General features: G+C 46.2%; 1 protein-coding gene across 4 annotated transcripts in view; it reads right to left on the bottom strand.

Annotated features, from left to right (window-relative positions):
* Positions 1 to 22399, bottom strand: part of MYOF (myoferlin) — a 148072-nt gene that overhangs the window by 98033 nt on the left and 27640 nt on the right. For all 4 annotated transcript variants that reach the window (XM_084763684.1, XM_084763683.1, XM_084763685.1 and 1 more), the window contains exons 4-5: positions 4743 to 4851; positions 1571 to 1658 (exon numbers count right to left, since the gene is read on the bottom strand). In XM_084763684.1, the coding sequence (XP_084619810.1) occupies positions 1571 to 1658; positions 4743 to 4851 (197 nt within the window). The remainder of the gene's footprint in view (positions 1 to 1570; positions 1659 to 4742; positions 4852 to 22399) is intronic.

The raw sequence follows: 22399 nt of genomic DNA, 5'->3' as shown, positions 1-22399 counted from the left end.
CACAGAGAAACCTGCCTCAAAAAAACCAAAAAATAATTTATTTTTTTTATTATATATGATGCTCTATTTGCATATACATGTGCACTTCAGAAGAGGGCATTAGATCACATCACAGATGCTTATAAGCCATCATGTGGCTGCTGGGAATTGAACTCAGGACCTCTGGAAGAGCAGACAGTGCTCTTAACCATTGAGCCATCTCTCCAGCCATCATTACTAATTCTTTAAGAGTTTGTTAAAGGGGTAAGAATTCTAGTCTCAATGTCCTATGTATGCCATAAGGTATGCAATAGTAAAAACCGATGATTGTTTTTTATTAATTAGTAAAAATTAGTTCTCTCTCTCTCTCTCTCTCTCTCTCTCTCTCTCTCCATTTCCCGCTTTCTTTCTTCCTTCCCTTTTTTGTATGTCCTCAGAGAAGTGGCTTTCAGTCTGAGTATAAAGCCAGCATTCTGAATTATCATACCAACCCAGGCTTGGGGAAGAATCATTTTATACAACAAAGGATACTTATAGAACCGTTATTCTGAAACATGTCCTTTTTTCAAAATCAAGAAATGCCACTTTGTCATATTATACTTATGTTGTCCCTGACACGGCCAGCTCCTCTGCAGAACAGTGCACAGTGATGCTCTTTAAACCCCAAATTCAAGGAACCCACGTGCTGATTCAGCTCCACCTCTGTCCAGCCTATCTGGCCGCTCGGGGTTATAGGAATCTCCGTGGAAGACCCGGCCAGCGCTTGCCCAGTGCCTGCCATTGAGTGACGGGAGGCAGCTTCTTGGGCCCAGACAGACTTTCCAATCTACAGTGCTACCAGAACACCAGGCTTCTACAGATGAGTCGTGCCAAGTAGTGAGAGATGGCCTCAGGTAGAGGGAGTCTTGTCAGGGCTGGGGTGGTTTTTCTTTTTTCCCTGTCAGGGTGACTCATTTCTGAGGAAGCAGAGGCTTGCTCTGGGGAAATCAGGTCTGTGGCACAGAGTACTTTAGGTTTCTATGGCAATCTAAAGAGACAAAAATCTTCCTCCACTTTATTTAGGCTAATAAACTGTTCTGAAGATGTTTCTGTTTCATTGGGACAAAACTCATTTTTAGTGCCACTGTCACCCTGCAGAAAACATCAAGGGAGGTCAAAGCGACTTTGTGAAAGAACGGCTAGTCAGGCTGAGACTTCCCCTCTATCTGAGGCTCAAAAGCCCTTTCTAGAAGCTTCCAGGCTAACCTGTGACATTTGATGACAAAATGAGCGAGAAGGACAATTGGCTTGCGCTGAAGCAAAACACTTGACTGGAGGACTGAGGGGTGCTTGTGGGGAGGCCATGAGACAGGTGGCCGAGAACACAACATAGCAATCACACCTTCGGGAGCCATGACACGTGAGGAAGAGCGGACAAGCCGCTCTTGAACCTCACAACCTGCGGCGCTGGATTCAGTGGAAATCGTGAAACTGAAGCAACACCTCAGTGTTTCTGCAGTCTGCGCTGGACCGCTCACTGCGCTTTAGTTGACTCTCTGTGGGGAACAGTCTCCTTGGGATGAGTGCGGGACCATCAGGGGGGTCAGCTTACCTCCCATGCCTGGCACACCGGTCCCACTCGGCTCGTTTGGGTGCGGAGCTGAAGGTGGGGTGTATCCGATCACCAGGTCAATGGTGGCCTGAGTAGAAAGAATCCAGTCAATGAAGGGAAAAGAACATTTAAGGCCGTAATATGAGCAGCTCGGCACGGGTGGGAGTCTTGAAAGGGCTGGGCAGGAAAGTGAGAGTGGGAAGATGGGAAGAGCGATGCTACAATGGGCTGTTCCTGTCTTATCCCGGGTGAGCCAGGGCAGAGCAGGGAAAGAAGCCACTTTGTCACGGGTTGCCCAGGGCAACCTCACTGACTAAAGTGAAAGCTGTATCAAGTAAGGATGATCGTGTAGCTAGCTTCTGTCCCACAGTGGAGACGGCCTCTGCTCACAAAACTACAACCAGAGAGATGCTCATTAGAATGACCAATTCATTCGTTGCTCATGAATACTAATTGCTGAGGTTTATTTTTTTTGTTTCTCTGCCGGGAAGAATTTTAAGTGACTAACAAAAAGGTATATAACAGCATAGATAGAAGGAAAGGGGCAACCAAGCCTGATGAAAGACACATGCAAATCATGACATTAAACACAGCTGCCATCTCTCCTGTATTAACTCTGATCCCAAGAGGCCTTGGAATCAAACAAAAAGAGCAGCAAAGCAGAGCTTATGTCTTTATATTTTGTGAACCTATAAGACTTCAAAAAATTTTTGCTAGGAAAAAAAATTTTTTTTTAATTCTCCCTCTCCCTACAGTACCAGGGATGGGAACTGGGGCCCCAAATATGCTAGTGTTCTGCCGCTAAGTTATCCTCAACCTTGAGGAAAGGCTGCCTATCTTCAGTTCACCAAACATATGCCCACTGACTATCACAATCATCTCAGAAAAGAGAGGCATTTTATGGGCTGGAGAGATGGCGCAGAGGTTAAGAGCACTGGCTGCACTTCCCAAGGTCCTGAGTTCAATTCCCAGCAACCACATGGTGGCTCCCAACTATCTGTAATGTGATCTGGTGCCCTATTCTGTTATGCAAGTGTACATGCAAGCAGAACACTTTATATAATAAATAAATAAATAAATCTTTAAGTTAAGAAAGAAAGAAAGAAGGGCATTTTAATACCCAAAGTGGGCAAAGACAAACTTCAAAATTAGAGAAGTCCTTTGCAAATGAGGGTTCTCCATCTCCCCCCCCCCCCCCACACACACATCAGGTTAGAAGATAAACAGGGCCTGGAGAGATGGCCCAGTGATTAAGAGCACCAACTACTCAAGCAGAGGACCCAGATTTGATTTCCAGCATCCACATAGTGCCTCTGTAACTCTAGTCTCAGGTGACCTGACACCTTTTTCTGGCCTCTGTGGTCATTGTATGCACAGGATACATAGAGGCAAAACACCGGTACACAGAAAATAAAAAGTTAAAAAAAATTAAATTAAATTAAAGAAAGCTGGATGTGGTGGTGTACAACTTTACTCGCAGAACTCAGGAAGGCAGAGGCAGTCAGATCACTGTGAGTTCAAGCCCAGGCTGGTCTACAAAGCAAGTACAGGATAGCCAAGTCTACACAGAGAAACCCTATCTCCTATATCGAGAGAAAAAAATTAAAAAAGACGAAATACAAAATAAAATATCCTAATATTTAGGACATATCTAGACTAAAAATGATTCATTATTTATCTGAAGTCCAAATCTAAGTGGGCCTCTGTTCCTTCATTTACTGGTTTTGCTCTGGCTAGTGACTCTCATGCATGTTAGACACATACATCTGTATTGCTCCTGTTTTTTCTTTGCTTTTGTTTGTTTGGTTTTGGTTTTTTGAGACAAGATTTCTCTGTATAGTCTTCGCTGTCCTGGACTCATTTGTAGACCAGGCTGGTCTCAAACTCACAAAGATCCTCCTGCCTCTGCCTCCCAAGTGCTGGTATTAGAGGGGTACGCCACCACTGGCCCAGCTGCTCCTGTTTTTTTCTTGTCTGCTCATCAGTGAATGTTTCCTCATGGATCAGCACATTCAGTGCTTAAGACTGGCCTGGGGACACTAAACAGATTAGTCAATACATGCATTCCCTTAGTCCCATAGCAAACAATCACAAGAGCAACATCTGTGGCTGTTTATTCAGAGATCAAGGTTCAGCATGAAGGCTGTGTGCTGCATCACAGGGTTCAAACTTAACATGAGAACTTGTACTTTTAAAACATAGCTTCTTAGTTTGCTATTTTACATGCAGTGGTCCCAGGGCTCCTAGGAATGCTTAGGAATCTGGGTAGGGGTAAGAGGACCCCAAGGGCAGTGTTCATGTCAGCCCCAAAAGTTCTGCTGCTTTAGGACAGCCTATGGGTTGTCTTTTGTGCTATATACATACACACATTCATACATACATACATACATACATACATACATACATACATATATACATACCTACATATATACACAGACCAAAACTGAAACAAAACCAACAATCTGGAAAAATACACGGACATCTCGCTTTGCCATGGCATCATTTCTCTCAGCTGGGTTTTGGGTAGTCAGATGGCAGAGGGCATTTTGAATGCTCATGTTATGATCAGAAATCTGACGGCTAGCCGACAGCCTCAGAGACCAGCACAGCCACACTGGCATCCTCTCCCTTGGGTTCTTCTAAGAGGCTTTGTCTGTGTTCATGTAGATGAAGCTGAAACTCGCAGAAACCAGCCTCTCAATTGCTGGGAGCTTTGAATTCTGATTTTATGTCAGACAATATATACTTGGGTAGAGGGGCTGGGATCAGAAAATATTCAGCAATTGGCATGGTGGTAAAGACGATGATATGACCATCTTAACACAGAAGGTAATACAAACCTTCTTTGTCTGCATCTAAGACACCCAATGCTAAAGGCTAGATATCCAAAGCTAAATGCCAACACCCATGTGGATAGCACTGAGCTGTGGCCAGAGGGATTCTGTTTACCATATGAAATTCTGTCAAATCAAATCAAATCAAATCTCGTATTTGTTGGTTCTGTGACTGAAAATTGAGGATAAGGCCTTTGTCACTGACAAATGGATTTATTTACCATAAAACCAAACTTCCAGTATTTGTGTAGTGAGCTGATTTTCAAACTAGAGTCTTTCCTAAATGCATTTTTACTCAACCATCTTGTTTCTTCTTTCCATAAAAGATGAGCACTCACCCCAGTGTCTTGTCCTTTTTCGTTTAGCAGGGAGGTCTGTTTGTAGGGCAAAGATCTGCTCTGGTCCCCAATCAAGTCCTTCAGGGAGACAGTTGCTGTGCCAATTAATCTGCAGAAGAAACAAGAAAGCACAGGGCTGCTTAAGTGGGGGCATACACCTACAGCCTAAGAACACTCAAGGCTCTCACACTCATCTGTCCTTGCAACTGCCCAGGCAAGGATGCAGACACTCTGAAGAGACACACGAGCCCCTGTCTTTGGCTATCAGTCTATTGAAACAATGGTCCCCAAGAAAACGGAATTTCTCTAGGAGACTTGTACAAGGAGAAGGAGAAGGTTAAAATGTTGTACCAGCCAAAAGAGGAACATGCCCCCAAGGAAGAAACTTCACATAATTCTGACAGTTGTCAAACAACTACCTTGTATGAGAGACTAACAATTGTAGGTCATTGATGGATGGGACCACACAGTGATCAAGACTACTTAGTTCTGAATACCTGTTACTCCCTATTAAACCTAAACCTTATATAAGAACCCCAAAGATGGACTTAGGGGTTAGTTTACCTCTTCTCTTGTTTCTCTTCACAGTGTGGCCACACAGAATAAACCTCCTCCTCTGTGCCTTTTGTTACTATGTGTCTCTTTCATTGGTTTCCTGAGGATGGGTGGTTGAGCCTCAGCTTGTTAAGAGTCACCAGGGCCCAGGCTGTGGCCTTAACATCTCCAGTAACATGTGCATTAAAACCACCACATGACTAATGTGGGCCAGAGTATTTCACAGTGTACAGAACACGTGGTACTTTGCCATGACAAGGAGTCATCTGAGAGGAGTCAAACTGTAATGTCTGAGAAATTCTGACAATCACATATGAGGGAATGAGGGAACAACTGAATACTGGGCCCCAGAATCCAGAGAGACAAATTTAAGAAAAACATCAGCAAGCAAGGAAAACATTCCTCTGTGACGGGGACTTAAAAAGACCCAGAAACTGCCCACTGGACAATATTTCCCCCAGTCAATCTTCCTGAAGCATTACTGTAAGACTAGGCTTCTGGGTGATTGATGATGGGGCGGACTTGCTAGCCTATACCCTCTGCAGCAGCATTCAAAAGAGACTGTACTCTCTGCTCTCTTTTCCTGGTCCCTGGAATCACTGCAGGTCTCCATCACCAACTCGTCTTCCTGTTGCACAGACTGATGCACAGAGGGGCATACATGGGTCTGACTCTAGCATATGCTCCCTGGATTCACCAACGGCTTCTGATTTTCTCATTGCTCCAACCAATTGTGTGAAATGTGGAGGCACTTAAAAGGTCTTTATTGGGGGCTGGAGAGATGGCTCAGAGGTTAAGTGCACTAACTGCTTTTCTGGAGGTCCTAAGTTCGCTTCCCAGGAACCACATGGTGGCTCACAACCATCTATAATGTGATCTGATGCAGATGTACATGCAGGCAGAATACTGTATACATAATAATAAATAAACAAATCTTTTTTTTTAAAAAGGTCTTTGTGGGATGATGGAAAGAATGAATAAGCCTACAGTTATTGGTATTGAACATCTGAAAATTTCATATAATTAAGGCATGTTTTAAAGGGATTTAAAAAAATAGAACACACATTCACAGGGAGTTAGTCAATATTAAATTGTGTAAAGAGGGGGGAGTAACTCACAGAGAATTGTCTGAACTTGAAAGCGGTAATGGGAAATGTGGGTGGAGGAGGGGACCAGAGAGGCACAAAGCCCGGGTGTGCTTTCATTTCAATGTGCAGAGCAGAAAGGGGGACAGAGAAACACGGAGACTGATGCCCACTTACTTACAGCTCGCCTGTGTTTGCAGTGACATTTTAATAGGGATCAATGTTATCAAACAGAACACCTCTAGCATTAAAACAGAAAACCAAGCATCAAGCCCTAAGTAATAGGGGAGATGATTTTTGTGCTTGTAATGCTGCTTGGGGCCTTGCATGGTGCTAGACAATGACCCAACCACTGAGCTACATTGCCAGGCCAAATGAGATTCACAGTTCTGTTCAGTCTGTTTTGTTCTGGAGAAAGGGTGTGTGGTTTAAATCAGAATGATTCCTATAGACACACATGTAGGAAAACTTGGTCTCCTGTTGATGGAACTTCTGAGAAGGATTAAGGGGTGTGGCCTTGTTGGAAGAGGGGCCGAGCCGTTTATAGTGTGCACTGCTCCCTGCCTCTTGCTTGTGGACTGAAATGTAAGCTCTCAGCTGCTCCTGTCATCATGCCTTGCTCCACCATCATCTAGCCCTCTGAAACTGTAAGCCCAATTAATGTTTCATTTTATCTTGGTCATGGTGTTCTATCAAGCAATAGAAAAGTAACTAAAACACAGGGGCTTACTAAGTAACCCAGCATGTAGTTGAGCTCACTACCTAGACTAGGCTGGTCACAACTCATAACTCCTTCTATGTTTGCATCCTAAGTGCTGACATCACTGTCATGTACCACCATGCCTGGCAGAAGAGACTGTGGGTGTGTACGTGTGTGTGTGTGTGTTGTGTGTGTGTGTGTAGATATACATATATATGTATATAGATATATGTATACACACACACACACACACACACACACACACACACACACACACACACATAAGCCAAGTATGTCCAGACACACTTATAATCTAAATACCCAGGAGACAGAGACAGAGGGAATTAAGAGTTCAAGGCTAATCTGGACCATAGTAAGACCCTGTCTCCAAAAAATCCCCAACACCAGCACATGGCAGAGAGACTGGTTGTTATTTTGATGTAACTCCAGGCAAAGAGTACTCGGAGGCATAAGTAATAAATGAGAAAATTCATTTTGTGGAAACTGTTTCATCTTAGAATATATGGAAGTGGTTTAGAGTACAGCTCTTGTGTAGCATGGACAAGACCTTGGTTTCAATCTTTTGCACACTAAGGTCAGTATGAACATTTATTTTTGAAGTCTTGCTGTTGGTGTAGGCTGTTGTATTTTTGTATTATTTTTGAAGGCTTGTTGTTGGGGGTGGCAGGTGTACATCCATGTTCTCAGAGCTCAGAAATGGGAGCAGACTGTAGGCGTGGCTCTGTAACTTACCACACACCTCAGTGACCCCAGGGGTTAAACTGCTTTTCTCTCTGGGAGTAGTAGCTTCTATTGCACACAGCCAGAACATAACTGCAGTTTCACACAGTTTGCCCAGCCATCAGCACTGCTTGTCCAGGGATTCGTGGAAGCGTGCACATTCTGACACGGAGCCGTGTGTGCACACAAATCTCAGCTCATGGGAACAATGGCAGGCTCTCATCTCAGCTGACACAGCACGAGATGGCCCCAGCCAGCAAGAGAAAAGCCATTTGCCTTCACAAGGACGCATGCACCTCTGCCTCATTTTAGGGCCACAGAGCAGTCAGGTCCACCAGTCAGCACTGAGACCGATGGGAACTTTATACAGTACTTTAATGAACATTGGCATGTTAAAACAGTGATTCATGTACTTGGAGCATCATTTTCTCCTTCCTCTAACGTGATGAGGACAGAGGTAAACAGCTCACTCCACCTCTGCCAGGCAAAACAGTTACCCTACCATCTCACCACACTCCCACAGCCCCACAGACACCTCAGGAGAGCTTTGATTCAGGGATTGTTTGTTTGTTTGTTTGTTTAGGGCAATCAGCCATGGGTAGGCTAATTGAGATTTTTAAGAATAATGAAAACGTGGTCTGGGGTCAGTAGAGTACATGCTGCAAAGAATAAGGACCTAAATGTAGTCTCTGTACCCACATACAAAGCTCTATAAATGGGGTGCACCCTTGTGATCCCTGAGCTGGAAAGGTGGAGATAGGGGTGGGGAGATACCTGGGGCTTGCTGGCTGACCAGCCTAATTAGATAGCCTAGGTGCCAGTGAGAGAGAGAATTTGTCTCAAAAACAAGGTGCCTGGTTCCTGGGGAATGACACCTAAGGTTGGCCTCTGGCCTCCTCACACCTGTCCATCTGTACACGTAAGCACTCATACAAAAATTAAAATTAAAGTTTAAAAAGTTAAGAAGATCAATATATTAATAATAACATGCCTAAAAGTCATCTGGGAGGGTTGGGAGATGACCCAATGGGTAAGAGTGTTTGTTTTCTTGCTGGCTGTGCAGCCTGGTGACCTAAATTTGATCCTCAGGAGACATGTTATGAGCTGGATGTGGAAGCCAGGCATGTGGCACCTGCCTTTAATGCAGCACTTGCGAGGCAGAGGCAGGCAGATCGCTGTGAGTTTGAGGCCAGCCTGGTCTACAAAGTGAGTCCAGGACAGCCAAGGCTACACAGAGAAACACGGAGGCCTGAGCAGAAGCTTGTGGTCGGGCTAGGCTGTAGTACAGTGGAGATGGAGCAAAAGCAAGAGAGACCCTTCCTTAGTGAGGTGAAAAGTGAGAACTGACTCCCAAAGGTTGTCTTCTGACCGCCACATGAGCACAGTGGCATGTGTGTACACACATTGCATGCACTCACTCACATCACACACACACACACACACACACACACATACACACACACATACACACACACACGTGCGTGCACACACACACACATCAGATCACAGACACTCACCACACACACATTACATCACAGGCACTCACCACACACACACACACACATTTACATCCACACACGTACATCATGGGCCTTACAGCACGCATACACGAATACAAACTTACATTCACACACATATATCACAGGCACTCACACCACACACACACACTCACTCACATATACACAAGCACTCACACCTTATACTCACACACACATACAAAGAATGAAATATGTACTCTTCCTTTTGTTTTAAGGAAAATCCACCTGGCTTTGTCTAAATGTGCTGTTTGCCTGGTGAGATGGGGAAGCAACCATTGTTCTTCACGGTCTGTGATTCACGGTGCAGGTCTATGATTAAAACAATGACATCACACACTTGTACATGTACTGATTTACTTTTGTTAAAGTCAGCTAGAGCCAGAATGATCCGGCTCTCTTATCAGTGGTAAGTCAACCTGAGAACAGGCAGGGTGCCATGGCTAGGCCATGCTGAAAGAGAAAGAGGCTGGGTGTGGGGTTGGCTCAGCATCCGAGAGACCAGTGCACCCCCTTCAATTCTTTGAGCCACTGTTTTGTCAGCAAACAAATAATCTCACAGGCTTGGCTTACACATATGATGTGTCCTATGCAGGTCTATTTAGGAAACTACTGTATATTAAATATTTCTTTTCCTGCTTTACCATTTTTTTAAAAATGTGTGTGCATATAAAACTTCTAGGCTTGTTTTGGAGACTTCATAATGAAAGGCAGGGGTTTCTGCCTTCAAAATTATTGGTCTATAATGTCACAGATCAAAACTAGTTCACACACAGGGTAGGGGCAAAGATGAAGATGATAACAGAACCATAAAACACGATGAGGTTGCACGCTACAGCGGGGGGTGGGGGAGGTGGGGGAGGTGGGGGGGTGGGCAGTGGGGCTTCCGGCTACCTGAAAAGAACAGGCCTGTGGACGTAGGATCACCATCTGCTAGTTTTTTTATGCTGCTGAATGGCTCATAGCCTGCTCTGACTCAGCAGGGTGGGTTTCCTGGCCGGTAACAGGTGACTGGACAGGACTGGAGAAGAGGGAAAGCAGACGACTGTACACTTCACCTCAACTCCTTCTTTTCAAAAGCTCCAGACCCATTTCCTAAGGCTTTCTTTCTCATCCTAAAATTCCGGTGGTTTTGTCGTGGAGGGGCATATAAATGAAAGCTTGACTTGAGTGTATGCTCTCGGCATAAAGACTGTGCTTTGAGAAAAGCCAGGAGAGACTAATCTCAAAGATATTTTCACAGTGAGACCGAGTTGAGAAAGAAGCAAACAGAGACACAGCTCCTGAGACCTTTGACAACTGAAGGAAGCACTGCCTACGGCCAGTCCTTACGCCTCCCAGGTCAGCCAGCCAGGCCTGTTTTCTGGGCTGTTGCCTGGATACAGAAAACTCCGAGACTGGGAGGAATAGTAACTTGGTCTCCTACACATGGGACAGGAATGGCTCAGCTTATTTCCTTTAAAGGAGATGACATTGAGCCTAGGACCTCTTTTCCTCCCTATTACTAATGCAATACTGAAAATAGGCCAAGATGATACACTGTAACAGTAGTGGGGACACTTCGCCCTGTGGTTCTCAGAAAAATAAGAGCCTCCCATGGACTGCCCCCAAGACTGTAACAGATGGGCCACGGTCCCAAAAGGAAGCTACAGTGGAAGAAATGCCAGAGCCTTGGCGCTGCAGAGCTCCTGGGGGAACTAACAAGCTCCAGGTGTCTCTGACACTGAAAGACACCCAGGGCACTGCTCCCTTCAGTCTGTTAGGCCTGGAGGTACCACATGGAATTCATTCTATGCCTTGGGAAGGACCTGGTAACTAAATGTTACATTGGAGGCTAGGGGAGTGGAGAGCCAAGCTAGTCAACTTAGTTATCTGGTGTCAGTTAAGAACCTCTTTGTCAGAGCCTGGCACAGTGATGCACACCTTTAATCCCAGCACTCGGGAGGCAAAGGCAGGCAAATCCCTGTGAGTACGAGGCAAGCCTGGTCTATAAAGTGAGTCCAGACGACCAGGGTTGTTACACAGAGAAACCCCCTGTCTCAAAAAACAAAACAAAACAAAACAAAACAAAAAAACAAAGAAGAACCTCTTCATCGCTGTGCTTCTTTAGAAACATGCCACAGCCACATGCTTCTGTGGTGAGTAAGGACCCTGCCGGCTGAGGGCCTCAGCAGGGACAGGGGTGAGCGTGCACACACAGCACACCAGATCCTTTCTCTGTGGAATGGAGACACAGCCCATGGGGACTGCTGGAAATTCCTTCACAAAGGGAAGAGCTGTTGGAGGCTTGGAAATAAACCATATGCTCACTGCTTCTGCTTCGAGGGACTGGAAAAGGCCAGCCCTGCCATTCTCTGGGATGAACCACAACATGCAACTTGGTTAGGGCCAAACAAACAAAAAACAAACAAACAAAAAAAAGCAAAGCAAAACAAAACAAAAAACCCCAAAACTTTGCAAGTTGTTCCCAAGTCCCTTGTAGAAGATTTGAAAAAGACAATGCTACCCCATTTTTTGAAGGCTCGGGCTCTGGCTGCCTGAGTTTGTCATTTTGGCCAGGCCTGTACAGCTCTGTCTCGCTTCCCCACACTGCCCCGTGGGCCTGTGCCCACCAAGTTCCTCCTTGGTCCGAGAATAATGAGGAAGTTAAACACGCCCCTTAAGACAAGCCGGACTGGCAGCAGACAAAGGTTCTTTGCACAAACTTTCTCCTCCTCAGGTTCAGATCTAACAAAGGACCCTGCTGAGTTTAACAGGATCCCCACCCTGGATGCCTGACTGACCTATCATAGGTCAGACTTTTTACCCTCACCCCACTCCCCACATGACCGGGGGTCACCCTAGCCGGACTTTAGCAAGAACCATGTTAGGTTGGTTTAGTCAGAATTTCCCTATCTGGGTTGTTTCCTCTTAGGAATTTTCCACCCCCTGAACTTCTCCCTGCCCCTTGGCTGTAAGTTCACACTTGGCTGTGCTGTGTGTGGGGACTTGAACCCCAACTCTGCCCTCTACTGTAGCTCAACCAGCAAAGACTCCTGAGCCTGTGATGATGGCACTGAGTACTGTCCCTCAACAAGCATTAACAAGAAGCGCAATACAGTTTGCTCTTGGACACAGCTGTAACTGCAGGTCTTGGTGAAAACCTCTCAAGGGTTCGCCCCAGTTCCCTGATTCAGTTGTACCACAGGAAGGGGGCTGTCCTCACTGGTTTCTGACTTGCCCCTCAGTGGTTGCTCAGAATGCACCTGTCCAAGCTCCCAGCAGCAGCAACAACAGTAGGTATCTGCAGATTCCCACAGCCTAGAGACGGACTATTTCTCTCCCTCTCTCTCTACATTTTTTTTTTTTAATTTTCGAGACAGGGTTTCTCTGTATAGTCTTGGCTGTCCTAGACTCACTTTGTAGACTAGGGTGGCCTCGAACTCACAGTGATCTGCCTGCCTTTGCCTCTTGAGTGCTAGGATTAAGGGCGTGCGCCACCACGCCTGGCCTGAGATGGACTATTTCTTAAGGTGAGTCTTTTTCTTTCCTTTTATTTTTATTTTATGTATATTAGTGTTTTGCCTACATGTATACTAGCACACTGTATGAATCCTTATTGACCACGGAGGCTAGAGGAGGGAAGTTGGTCCTCTGGAGCTGCAGTGACAGATGGCTGTGACCCACCAAGTGGGTGCTGGGAACTGAACCCAGGTCTTCTACAGAAGAGGTTAATCATTAACCTCTCCAAAGCCTTGAAGTGATTCTTCCCCGCCCCACAGCAGGGTTTCACTGTGTAGCCTTGGCTGTTCTAGACTCACTTTATAGACCAGGTTGGCCTCGAACTCACAGAGATCCACCTGCCTCTGCCACCCGAGTGCTGGAATTAAAGGTATGTGCAACCATGCCCGGCTTGAAGTGATTGTTTTATTATTTTGTTTTGTTTTGCTTTTGAGACAAGGTTTCTCTGTGTAGCCTTGGCTGTCCTGAACTCACTTTGTAGACCAGGCTGGCCTCGAACTCACAGAGATCCACCTGCCTCTGCCTCCCAAGTGCTAGGTTTAAAGGCATGTGCCACCACACCTGGCCTTGAACCACACCTTGAAGTGATTCTTATATCCATGATCACACCAGGAACTCTCATGGGGGCCTGGAGCAGGTGGCTGGCAAAGCAGAAGCAGGAAGCAGGGGGCGCGTGATATTTTAAAACCATTCTATATGATCATGCAAGGTCATAGCTGAGAAATGTGTATAGAAATCCAATTATTTCCCAGAATAAAGTGTAGTCAGCAGAACTCTATCAATGTCTAGACACCTTTCCCATGGCTTTCCCTTCTTGCTTCAGACTAGGATTCTTTAAGACAGCCCTTCTTAGCCATTCAAAGGCAGCATCAGCTTAAAGGCAGGGGAAGGGGGGAGGAAGGGAGGCACAAAAAGTGTAGGGATAAAGATGGAGCAGAGATTGAGGGAAAGGCAAACCAATGACTAGGCCAACTTGAGACCCACCCAATGGGAGAGAGCCAATCACTGACACGATTAATGTTACTCTGCTGTGCTTGCGGACAAGGAGCCTAGCATAACTGTCTTCTGAGAAGCTTCATCCAGCAGCTGATGGAAACAAATGCAGAGACCTACAGCCAAACAATAGGCTGAACTTGGGGAGCTTTGGAGAAGAGTGGGAAGAAGGAGAGAGATGGAGGGTTCAAGGACATCATAAGAAGACCTACAGAGTAAGCTAACCTGGGCCCATGGGGGCTCACAGAGACTGAACCACCAACCAAACAGCAAGCATTGGCTGGATCCAGGCCCCCCTACACAATATGTAGCAGACGTACAGCTTGTTCTTTGTGTGGGTCCCCCAACAATTAGAGTGGGGACTGTCTCTGACTCTGCTGCCTGCCGCCTTCGGATCCCTTTCCCCTAGCTGGGTTGCCCGGGGGGAGGATGTGCTTAGTCCTGCTGCAACTTGAGGAGCCAGGGTGGGTTGGTACCCCATGGGGACCTCTCCTTCTCTGAGAAAGAAAGGGGAAATGAGGGGAAGGAAGCGTGAGGGTGGGACTGGGAGGAGAGGAGGGAGGGGGCTGGGATCAGGCCGTAAAGTGATAAACAAACAAACAAACAAACAAATGGAAAAAATGCACACAAAGTGGTCCTCCACAGTGTTCCCAAACCTGAGATGGGCAAGCCCTCCCTGCATTCCCTACAAACTCCACACCCTCGATATTATTTCTTGAAAATGACTATGGTCAGGCTCCTATATAAAGGCTCCTATCTTCAAATATCATGACGGTCACAGAAAAGACCCATCCCTGGGAGAACAAAGGGTGTTGCCCTAGAAATCCCTCAGGAATTGAGACTGTAGGCACATGAGCATATTTTAAAAAATCACAGTTGGAAAACCAAGGCCAAGAGCCTACCAGACACACCAAACCAAGAGAGGATGCAACCCTCTCCTCTGGACCCCATAAAGAAATGGACGAACCTCTAACACTGTGATGGTGGCCCATCTTCTGTTGGGACCCTGCTACATGGCCAATGGAAAGACAGAGAACTCCCAACTGTCCCAGGGGCCTCAGTTTCTTGGGGTCCCCACTGCTGATGCTGCTTACTGGAGCTGCCATCTGCCTGTCTACCTGTGCACGCATCTGGACCGGCTGCCCATTCATCTACTCAGCTGTCCACCTGCCCACATCAGGCCTTCCCTCCTCGCCACCTGCAGCCGCTGTCTCTGTTGCCAGCATCCTAGGCAGCATCCCCAGCTGGGCTTGATTCCTGTCTCACACCCCTCAGGGATTCTATCAGGCTCCCAGCTATGGCCTCGAGGATTTCTTTGAAATGCCTTGCCTCTAACTTTTTGTAGCCGTTCTGTAAAGTAACATGCATGCATACATACATACATATATGCAGACAGACAGACAGATGTACATACAAAAATAGACATTTATTGTATGATGTCATCTGAGAGTTAATATTAGTAATTACGGTTGAAATAAAAGAACCTGTGATTCTCTCAGTCCTAGCTCTCAAGGAAAGTGGGATTATCTGGCAAACTGCTGCCAGTGGAGCCGCCATACCTTATGAATTTACCGTTATTTCATAAATGTTGATACTGTGCATAGGCATGTCTGTCTGTGTTTCTGACATAAGATCCTCCTCACAACACCTCACCAGCATGCAAAGAGACTCACCAATAACAGCCCAGTCTCTCATACTTGTGCTGCTCTGCTGAAGGGCAGGGCCGGATTTTGTTATTGTTGGGGTTGGTTGCATGGGGTTTTTGTTTTGTTTTGTTTTGTTTTGTTTTGGTGGTGTTGGTAGTGGTTGGTTTTAGGCTTTTGTTTGTTTGTTTGTTTTTGGTTTTTCAAGTCAGGGTTTTTCTGTGTAGCCTTGGCTGTCCTGGACTCACTTTGTAAACCAGGTTGGCCTTGAACTCACAGCAATCCACCTTCCTTTGCCTCCCTGAATGCTGGGATTAAAGGCACATGATACCACAAATGGCTTGGGGTTTTTTGGTTTTTTTGTTTTGTTTTTTAATCAAAATAGGGATCCCAGCGGGCTGTAGTGGCACACGCCTTTAATCCTAGCACTTGGGAGGCAAAGGCAGGCAGATTGCTGTGAGTTCGAGGCCAGCCTGGTCTACGAAGGGAGTCCAGGACAGCCAAGGCTACACAGAGAGGCCCTGTCTTGAAAACAAAAAACAAAACAAAGCAAAAAAAGGGATTCCATTGCAAGGTGCCCCTTTGTCTACTTAGGTGTTCACACAGCTGGTGGAGCTGCTCCCATAGGAAGAACTGTATAGCCCACAGCTGTCTGACCTCTCACCAAGCACTCTCAGGGGAAGACGTCATTCTCAGGAGGAAGCCTCAAAGCTGTGAGAAACATGATTAGAGGTTGGAAGACAAGGTCTCTGACATGCCAGAGAGCCAAATCTTTTCACAAGCAGAAGAGAAGAGAATTTTTTTTTTTCATTCCAAACCACAGGTTTTCTGTTTTCTCCAGCTGAAAAGCACTTTTGTCCGGGGAACTTAGCATATTTCACAACTTAGATTTGTAATTTTCATTTTCGATTTGATATTTACTCAAACTGTGTGTGTGTTGAGTCCCAACTTGAGAGCTTGTGTGCACACACTCATGCACATACTCATGCACACACTCATGCACAAACCAAGGGAGAACAATCCTTGAGGGGTTTGGCCTCTGTCTAAGAGGATTTTAGCGTTCCCCAGTTAACTCCATTCATTTCCACTTGAGGAGCTGGGTGACCCTAGTGATACACTGGACTTCTTGAGCTGTATTTCTCTCATTTGTCAGTTGAGGATATGACTGTCTGACCAAATTGTTACAAAGATTAAATGCAGCTATCTGTGGAACAGCTGTAGCCCAATCCCTGGATTTCTGTAAAGCCACAAAAACAGCGGTCAGGAAACTAATGTTTCTCTAATTATGTCAGATGTGCCCGAGCTGGTCTTCACTGAGGAAGTACTGTGGTTGCCATTGTAAAGGTGAAGGAACTTCTCAACTGGTGGCAAAATGAAATCCCAGCTAAACTCAGGATCAGGCAGCTGGCCTCTTTGTGTTTTCTTATACAAGAACTTGGTAATTTTCCTTCTTTGGTGTATTACTAGACTTCCTGATATCTCTGTCTTATGCACAATACAGCAAGTCAGAGCCTTGCCTGGGACGGACATTTGGACACTGTTGCCAGCTTTACTGTGCGTGTGTGTGTGTGTGTGTGTGTGTGTGTGTGTGTGTGTGTGTGTGTGGTGTGTGTGGTGTGTGTGTGTGTGTGTGTGTGTGTATGTGTGTATGTGTTTGTATATGTGTGTGTGTGTATGTGTGTGTGCGCGCGCGTGTGTGTGTGTGTGTGTGTGTGTGTGTGTGTATGTGTGTGTGGTGTGTGTGTGTGTGGTGTGTGTGTATGTGTGTGTGCACGTGTGTGGTGTGTGGTGTGTGTGTGTGTGTGTGTGTGTGTGTGTCCAGGCAGGGGGATGTGGTAGTGGGTGGATTTGCATGAACAGGTACCCACATGCAAATGGAAAAGGAACCCTGGAAACACAGGTTCTCGCAGAGATAATTATGGTCATTGCATCGCACACGTAGTCATTCTCACTCTCCACCAGCCCAGTTTGGATCCTGTTTATAACTCCCGTTGCCCACACACTCCCCCGTCTTCTTTACTCTGGAGACTGGAACTCCACAGCCTGATGCACCAATACCATCCGGGCCAGTCACTAGTCTCCTCCCCCCGCCCCCTTGCCTTTTGTAGGTCTTCTCCTCTTTCTGTCCATCCTACAGCTTCTTGCCATCCCTAGAATCCCATCTGCGTCTCTCCAGCTCTGGGAGACAGCTGGCATCGGCCTGGGGCCCTCTCACTGCACTGTAGTAGGGTACTCAGCAGGCTCACATAACTCCCCTCCCTCTCTCAGGACCACAGCACTGCCAGGATCATCTGATATATGAAAACTATGGCCACCTATGTTGGGCACAGGTTTTTAATTGTCTCAGGTGGGAGGGTAAATGTAGTCCCTGTAATGTAGCTTTCACTTAAGGAAACCTGCTAGGGCTAGAGATATGGCTCAGTGGTTAGGAGCACTGCCTGCTCTTCCAAAGGACCTGGGTTCAATTCCCAGCACCTACATGGCAGCTCACAATTGTCTGTAACTCCAAGATCTGACACTTTCACACCAATGCACATAGATTAAAACTAAATAAAAAAAAATTTTTTTAAAGGAGACCTACTAAACTACGGGCATTTTAAGGATGAGGATGAGGACCCTGATGCTGGGAGACAGCAAGCAACTTGCCCAAGGCCACTCCCTGTAACCGAGAGCTGGATCTGCTTTCCACATTACCCCTATGCTCATTAAGAGCTATGTAGAATGTGGGAAGTGATACAGTGAGAGGCCCACGCAATGGTTTGGTGATCTAAGATGCTGAAGACCAACAACCAGATGCCACATTTACAATGTAAGGGAAAGAGCATCCCATGCAGAGTGGGCAATAGATGTGGAAGCCCTGCTTGGTTTCCTCCTGGGCTTCTTGTTGAAGTGAGCATGTGGGCACATGCATGCACATGCACATGTCAGGACCTGGAAGTCTCTCTTATTCCTGCCCATCCAGGAACCAGGCTGTTGTTTCGTAGGAACTCCAGTGGATGACAAGCATCAGGGTCCTCCAACTCTCTGAGCCTTGCTCTCCTAAGGTCAGTTTAAAGATTAAATGAGATGCAAAAGTATCTTTGACCAGTGCAGCATACAAGCATAAGTGACTTACTGTCTGACAGTACAAATGCATTTTTTTTTTGAGACAGGGTTTCTCTGTGTAGCCTTGGCTGTCCTGGACTCGCTTTGTAGACCAGGCTGGCCTCGAACTCACAGCGATCTGCCTGCCTCTGCCTTCCGAGTGCTGGGATTAAAGGCGTGCACCACCATGCCCGGCATTACAAATGCATTCTTAAAACAGCCCAGGAGCCGGGCTTGGTGGTGCATGCCTTTAATCCCAGCACTCGGGAGGCAGAGGCAGGCAGATCGCTGTGAGTTCGAGGCCAGCCTGGTCTACAAAGTGAGTCTAGGACAGTCAAGGCTACACAGAGAAACCCTGTCTCAAAAAAACCAAATCAAACTAAACAAAAGCAGCAGCCCAGGAAAGGCAACAATTTTCTGGCACCGAGAGTGGTTTACTTTTTTGTGGTGAAGAGGTTGTGTTTTTTTGTTTTGTTTTGTTTTTCCCCAGAATCAAAGAGAAAAAAATGCTTCCATTTTAGCAAAGAAAAAAAAAATCTGTCATTCTACTTTCAGTTTTGTTCCAACAGGATGGAAGAGGTTTCCAGAGTAACAAAATGTCTGGATGAAAATGTCCTGACTCCATCTTGGGCTTGCTGAGTGATCTTGAGCAGGTTACCTAACCACTCTGAAGAAAGAGGTTTATTAGGTGCCTGTCTGTGGGTACTGGGCTAGATGCTGGTCTCCACTAAGTCCTTATCAAGGGAGGTCATTCATTGCTTGTATGGAGAGGGAACTACCGTTTTTTGTCTGGAACAAATCCTTCCACTCTGACATCTCAGCTTGGACTTCTAAAAATATCCCTTCATGTGCCTCCTACAAGCATGAGGCTCTCAGCTCTGCTCCCACCCTCATTCAATCTGGACGGCTAGTCACATGACAGAAGTAGGGCAAGCTGGAGGCAGCATAGAACAACCAACAGGCTTGCAGCCTGAAACAATATCCCTGCCTGCTGCTGAGTCAACGCACAGACTGCTGGGGCTGCCTGGCTGATCCCTGTGGGTGTGGCCACCTCACACAGGCCTGCCCAGGCTGCATGGCACTGATTACTGGCAGGCCCTAAGCAATAGAACGGCAGAAGCCAAGTGGGAACTTGTGTTTGTACTGCCAGTCTCCATGGCAACACGTAAGTCGGCACAGAGAACATTCGCAAACTGGTAGGAAAACCTCAGCCCCACCCAGAGAAGCCAGCAGATCCCTGAGGCCAAATCCCTAGCAGACAAGCCAAACACACAGATACCATATTTTTCGGACCATAAGATGCACTCCCCTCCCCCACCAAAGTGTGTTGGGGGGAATTAGGGTGCGCCTTATGGTCCTATTGCTGTTTTTACTGTTTTTCTTGTTTTACTGCTTTAAAAACTGGGTGTGTTTTATGGTCAGTTACATCTTATAGTCTGAAAAATATGGTATTTCATACAAGCATACAGTTTATTCCCAGATGGCTTTCCTCTCTAAAATGTACAGGTAATTAAAGTGGCATAGATGTATCTTTGGATTGGTAGATACGTCTGGAGAGCCAAAGGTTATGCTTGGTCCCAGGCATGCTCTTTGTAGCGTAAGTACAGGGATGAAGGAGACATATCCTCTGCTCTGTGCTGAGCTGGCTCAAGCCAGAATTTCAAGACAATAAACAACTAACTATACAGAGACATAGTTAACGGCAGAGAGCTGAGCTCATGAAATCACCTGCCCCCATGACGGGGCCACAGGGCCTAAAATCCATTTTGTTCATTCTTTCAGGTGAATAACTGGCCTCAGTCTAAAACTTAGTATTTCTGGGATGGTGATATATATGTGTTGGCTAGTTTTATGTCAACTTGACACAAGCTAGAGTCAGCCGAAAGGATGGAACCTCAATTTAAAAAAAAAAAATGTCTCTGTAAGATCTGGCTGTAGGGCATTTTCTTAATTAGGGATTGATTGGGGAAGGGCCCAGCCAATTGTGGGTGGTGTCACCCCTAGGCTGATGGTCATGCATTCTATAAGAAAGCAGGCTGAGCAAGCCATGAGGAGCAAGCCTTTGAGCAGCACTCCTCCATGGCCTCTGCATCGGCTCTTGCCTCCAAGCTCTTGCCCTCACTACTTTTGAAGATGAAGTGCTATGTGGAATGGTTAAGTGAAATAAACCTCCCCCCCCCCAAGTTACTTATGGTTACTGTGTCTCATCACAGCAATGGTGACCCTAAGACAATCCATAAGCTGCTAGCATCCACTTACCATCACTTGGCTGAGATTTTCCAACAGCACCTAATGTAAGACCTTGAAGGACATGGAGCTACAGGCCAGTGAGTTCCTCTGAGGGAAAGAACTGGCAGAGAGTGCATGGCATAGCTGGAAGGCCAGGATGAGTGGGTATCCCCACGGAAGCCCTGGAAGTCAAGGATATCAGGTGCCCTAGTCACTGGGAGAATGAAGGGGAGGAAGAGACAGAAGAACAGTGAGGGCCAGTGTCACGTTTTGCCTAGAATTGACCTGGTTTTGCTCATGTGATCTTTATTGTGAATGTGTGCTTCATTCGGTCTCTATAGTGAACATGCTCTCATCTGTTTTTTTGTACCCAGAATCAAGAGCAGCATATCCCAGGCACAGTCTACAGATAAGGTGTATGTAGAGTGCTTGCCTGGCATGCACTGAGCCCTGGGTTCAATTCCTAGCATGGCATAAAGGGGCATAGTGGTGCATGCCTGTAACCCTAGCACTTGGGAGGTGGAGGCAGAAGGGTTAGAACTCGGTCAACCTGGGTTACACAGGGGGTTAGAGGCTAGCCTGGGCTATATGAGAGCCCCAACTCAACATAACAAAAATCAAGGATGAAAGGACGGCTCAGCAGATAAAGGCTAAGCCTGATTAGCTGAGTTGGATCCTTGGTACCCACATGGTAGGAGAGAGCCAACTACAGAAAGCTGTCCTTAGGCCCACCCCAACCCCTGCAATAAACAGTTGTTTATAAAAATCTGTATCTAAGATGGTGCAGTGGCATACGCCTGTAATCCCAGCACTCAGGGGGGCAGAGGCAGGCAGATCTCTGTGAGTTCAAGGCCAGCCTGATCTACAAAGAGAGCTCCAGGACAGCCAAGTCTATTATACAGAGGAAACCCTATCAACAACAACAACAAATAATAATAATAAAATAAAAGAAAGAAAGAAAATGCTAAGGTACACGTGTGCCCTCTGACTATTCCTATTGGAGGGAGCTTGTCAAGAATAATAATGCCTCTATTTGCAGAGAAAGAACACAGGAAGGGAAGGGTATATATACTGCTAGTGACAATCAGGGACTACTGTGAGGCTCTAGAACCACTTCCCCAGAACGTTGCCTTATGGGAACCAAAACTCTCCTGGGGGTTGAGGCGGAAGATTGCTGTTCATATAATGCTTCAGAACTAAGATGTGCAACCTAACCTTAAAAGGCAGCGTTGGGGCTGGGTGTGGTGGTGAACCCCTGTAACCCCACACTTGGAAAATTTAAGGTCATCTCTTGCCACACAGAAAGTGTGAGGCCATTTTGGGTTACATGAGACCCTGCCTCCAAAACAGACAGACAGACAGACAGACAGACAGACAGACAAAATATTACTTTGGTTTTTAGTCTAAGAGAGTAGGTAGGACCAGAACATTCCAGAATAAATTTATACAATTTAAATAAGACCATTTCAATCACATGGGTATGAGCAAGTGACAGAATAAAAGGCCCACGATTCTGGGGCTGGAGAGATGGTCAGCAGGGAAGGGGTGTGGTACGCAAGCATGAGCTTGGATCACCAGTACCCATATGAAA

Source organism: Acomys minous (assembly GCF_964271855.1).
Source record: "Acomys minous genome assembly, chromosome: 2".
Lineage (NCBI taxonomy): Eukaryota > Metazoa > Chordata > Mammalia > Rodentia > Muridae > Acomys > Acomys minous.
Note: the sequence above shows the minus strand (reverse complement) of the source record. Positions and strands in the feature narration are given on the sequence as shown.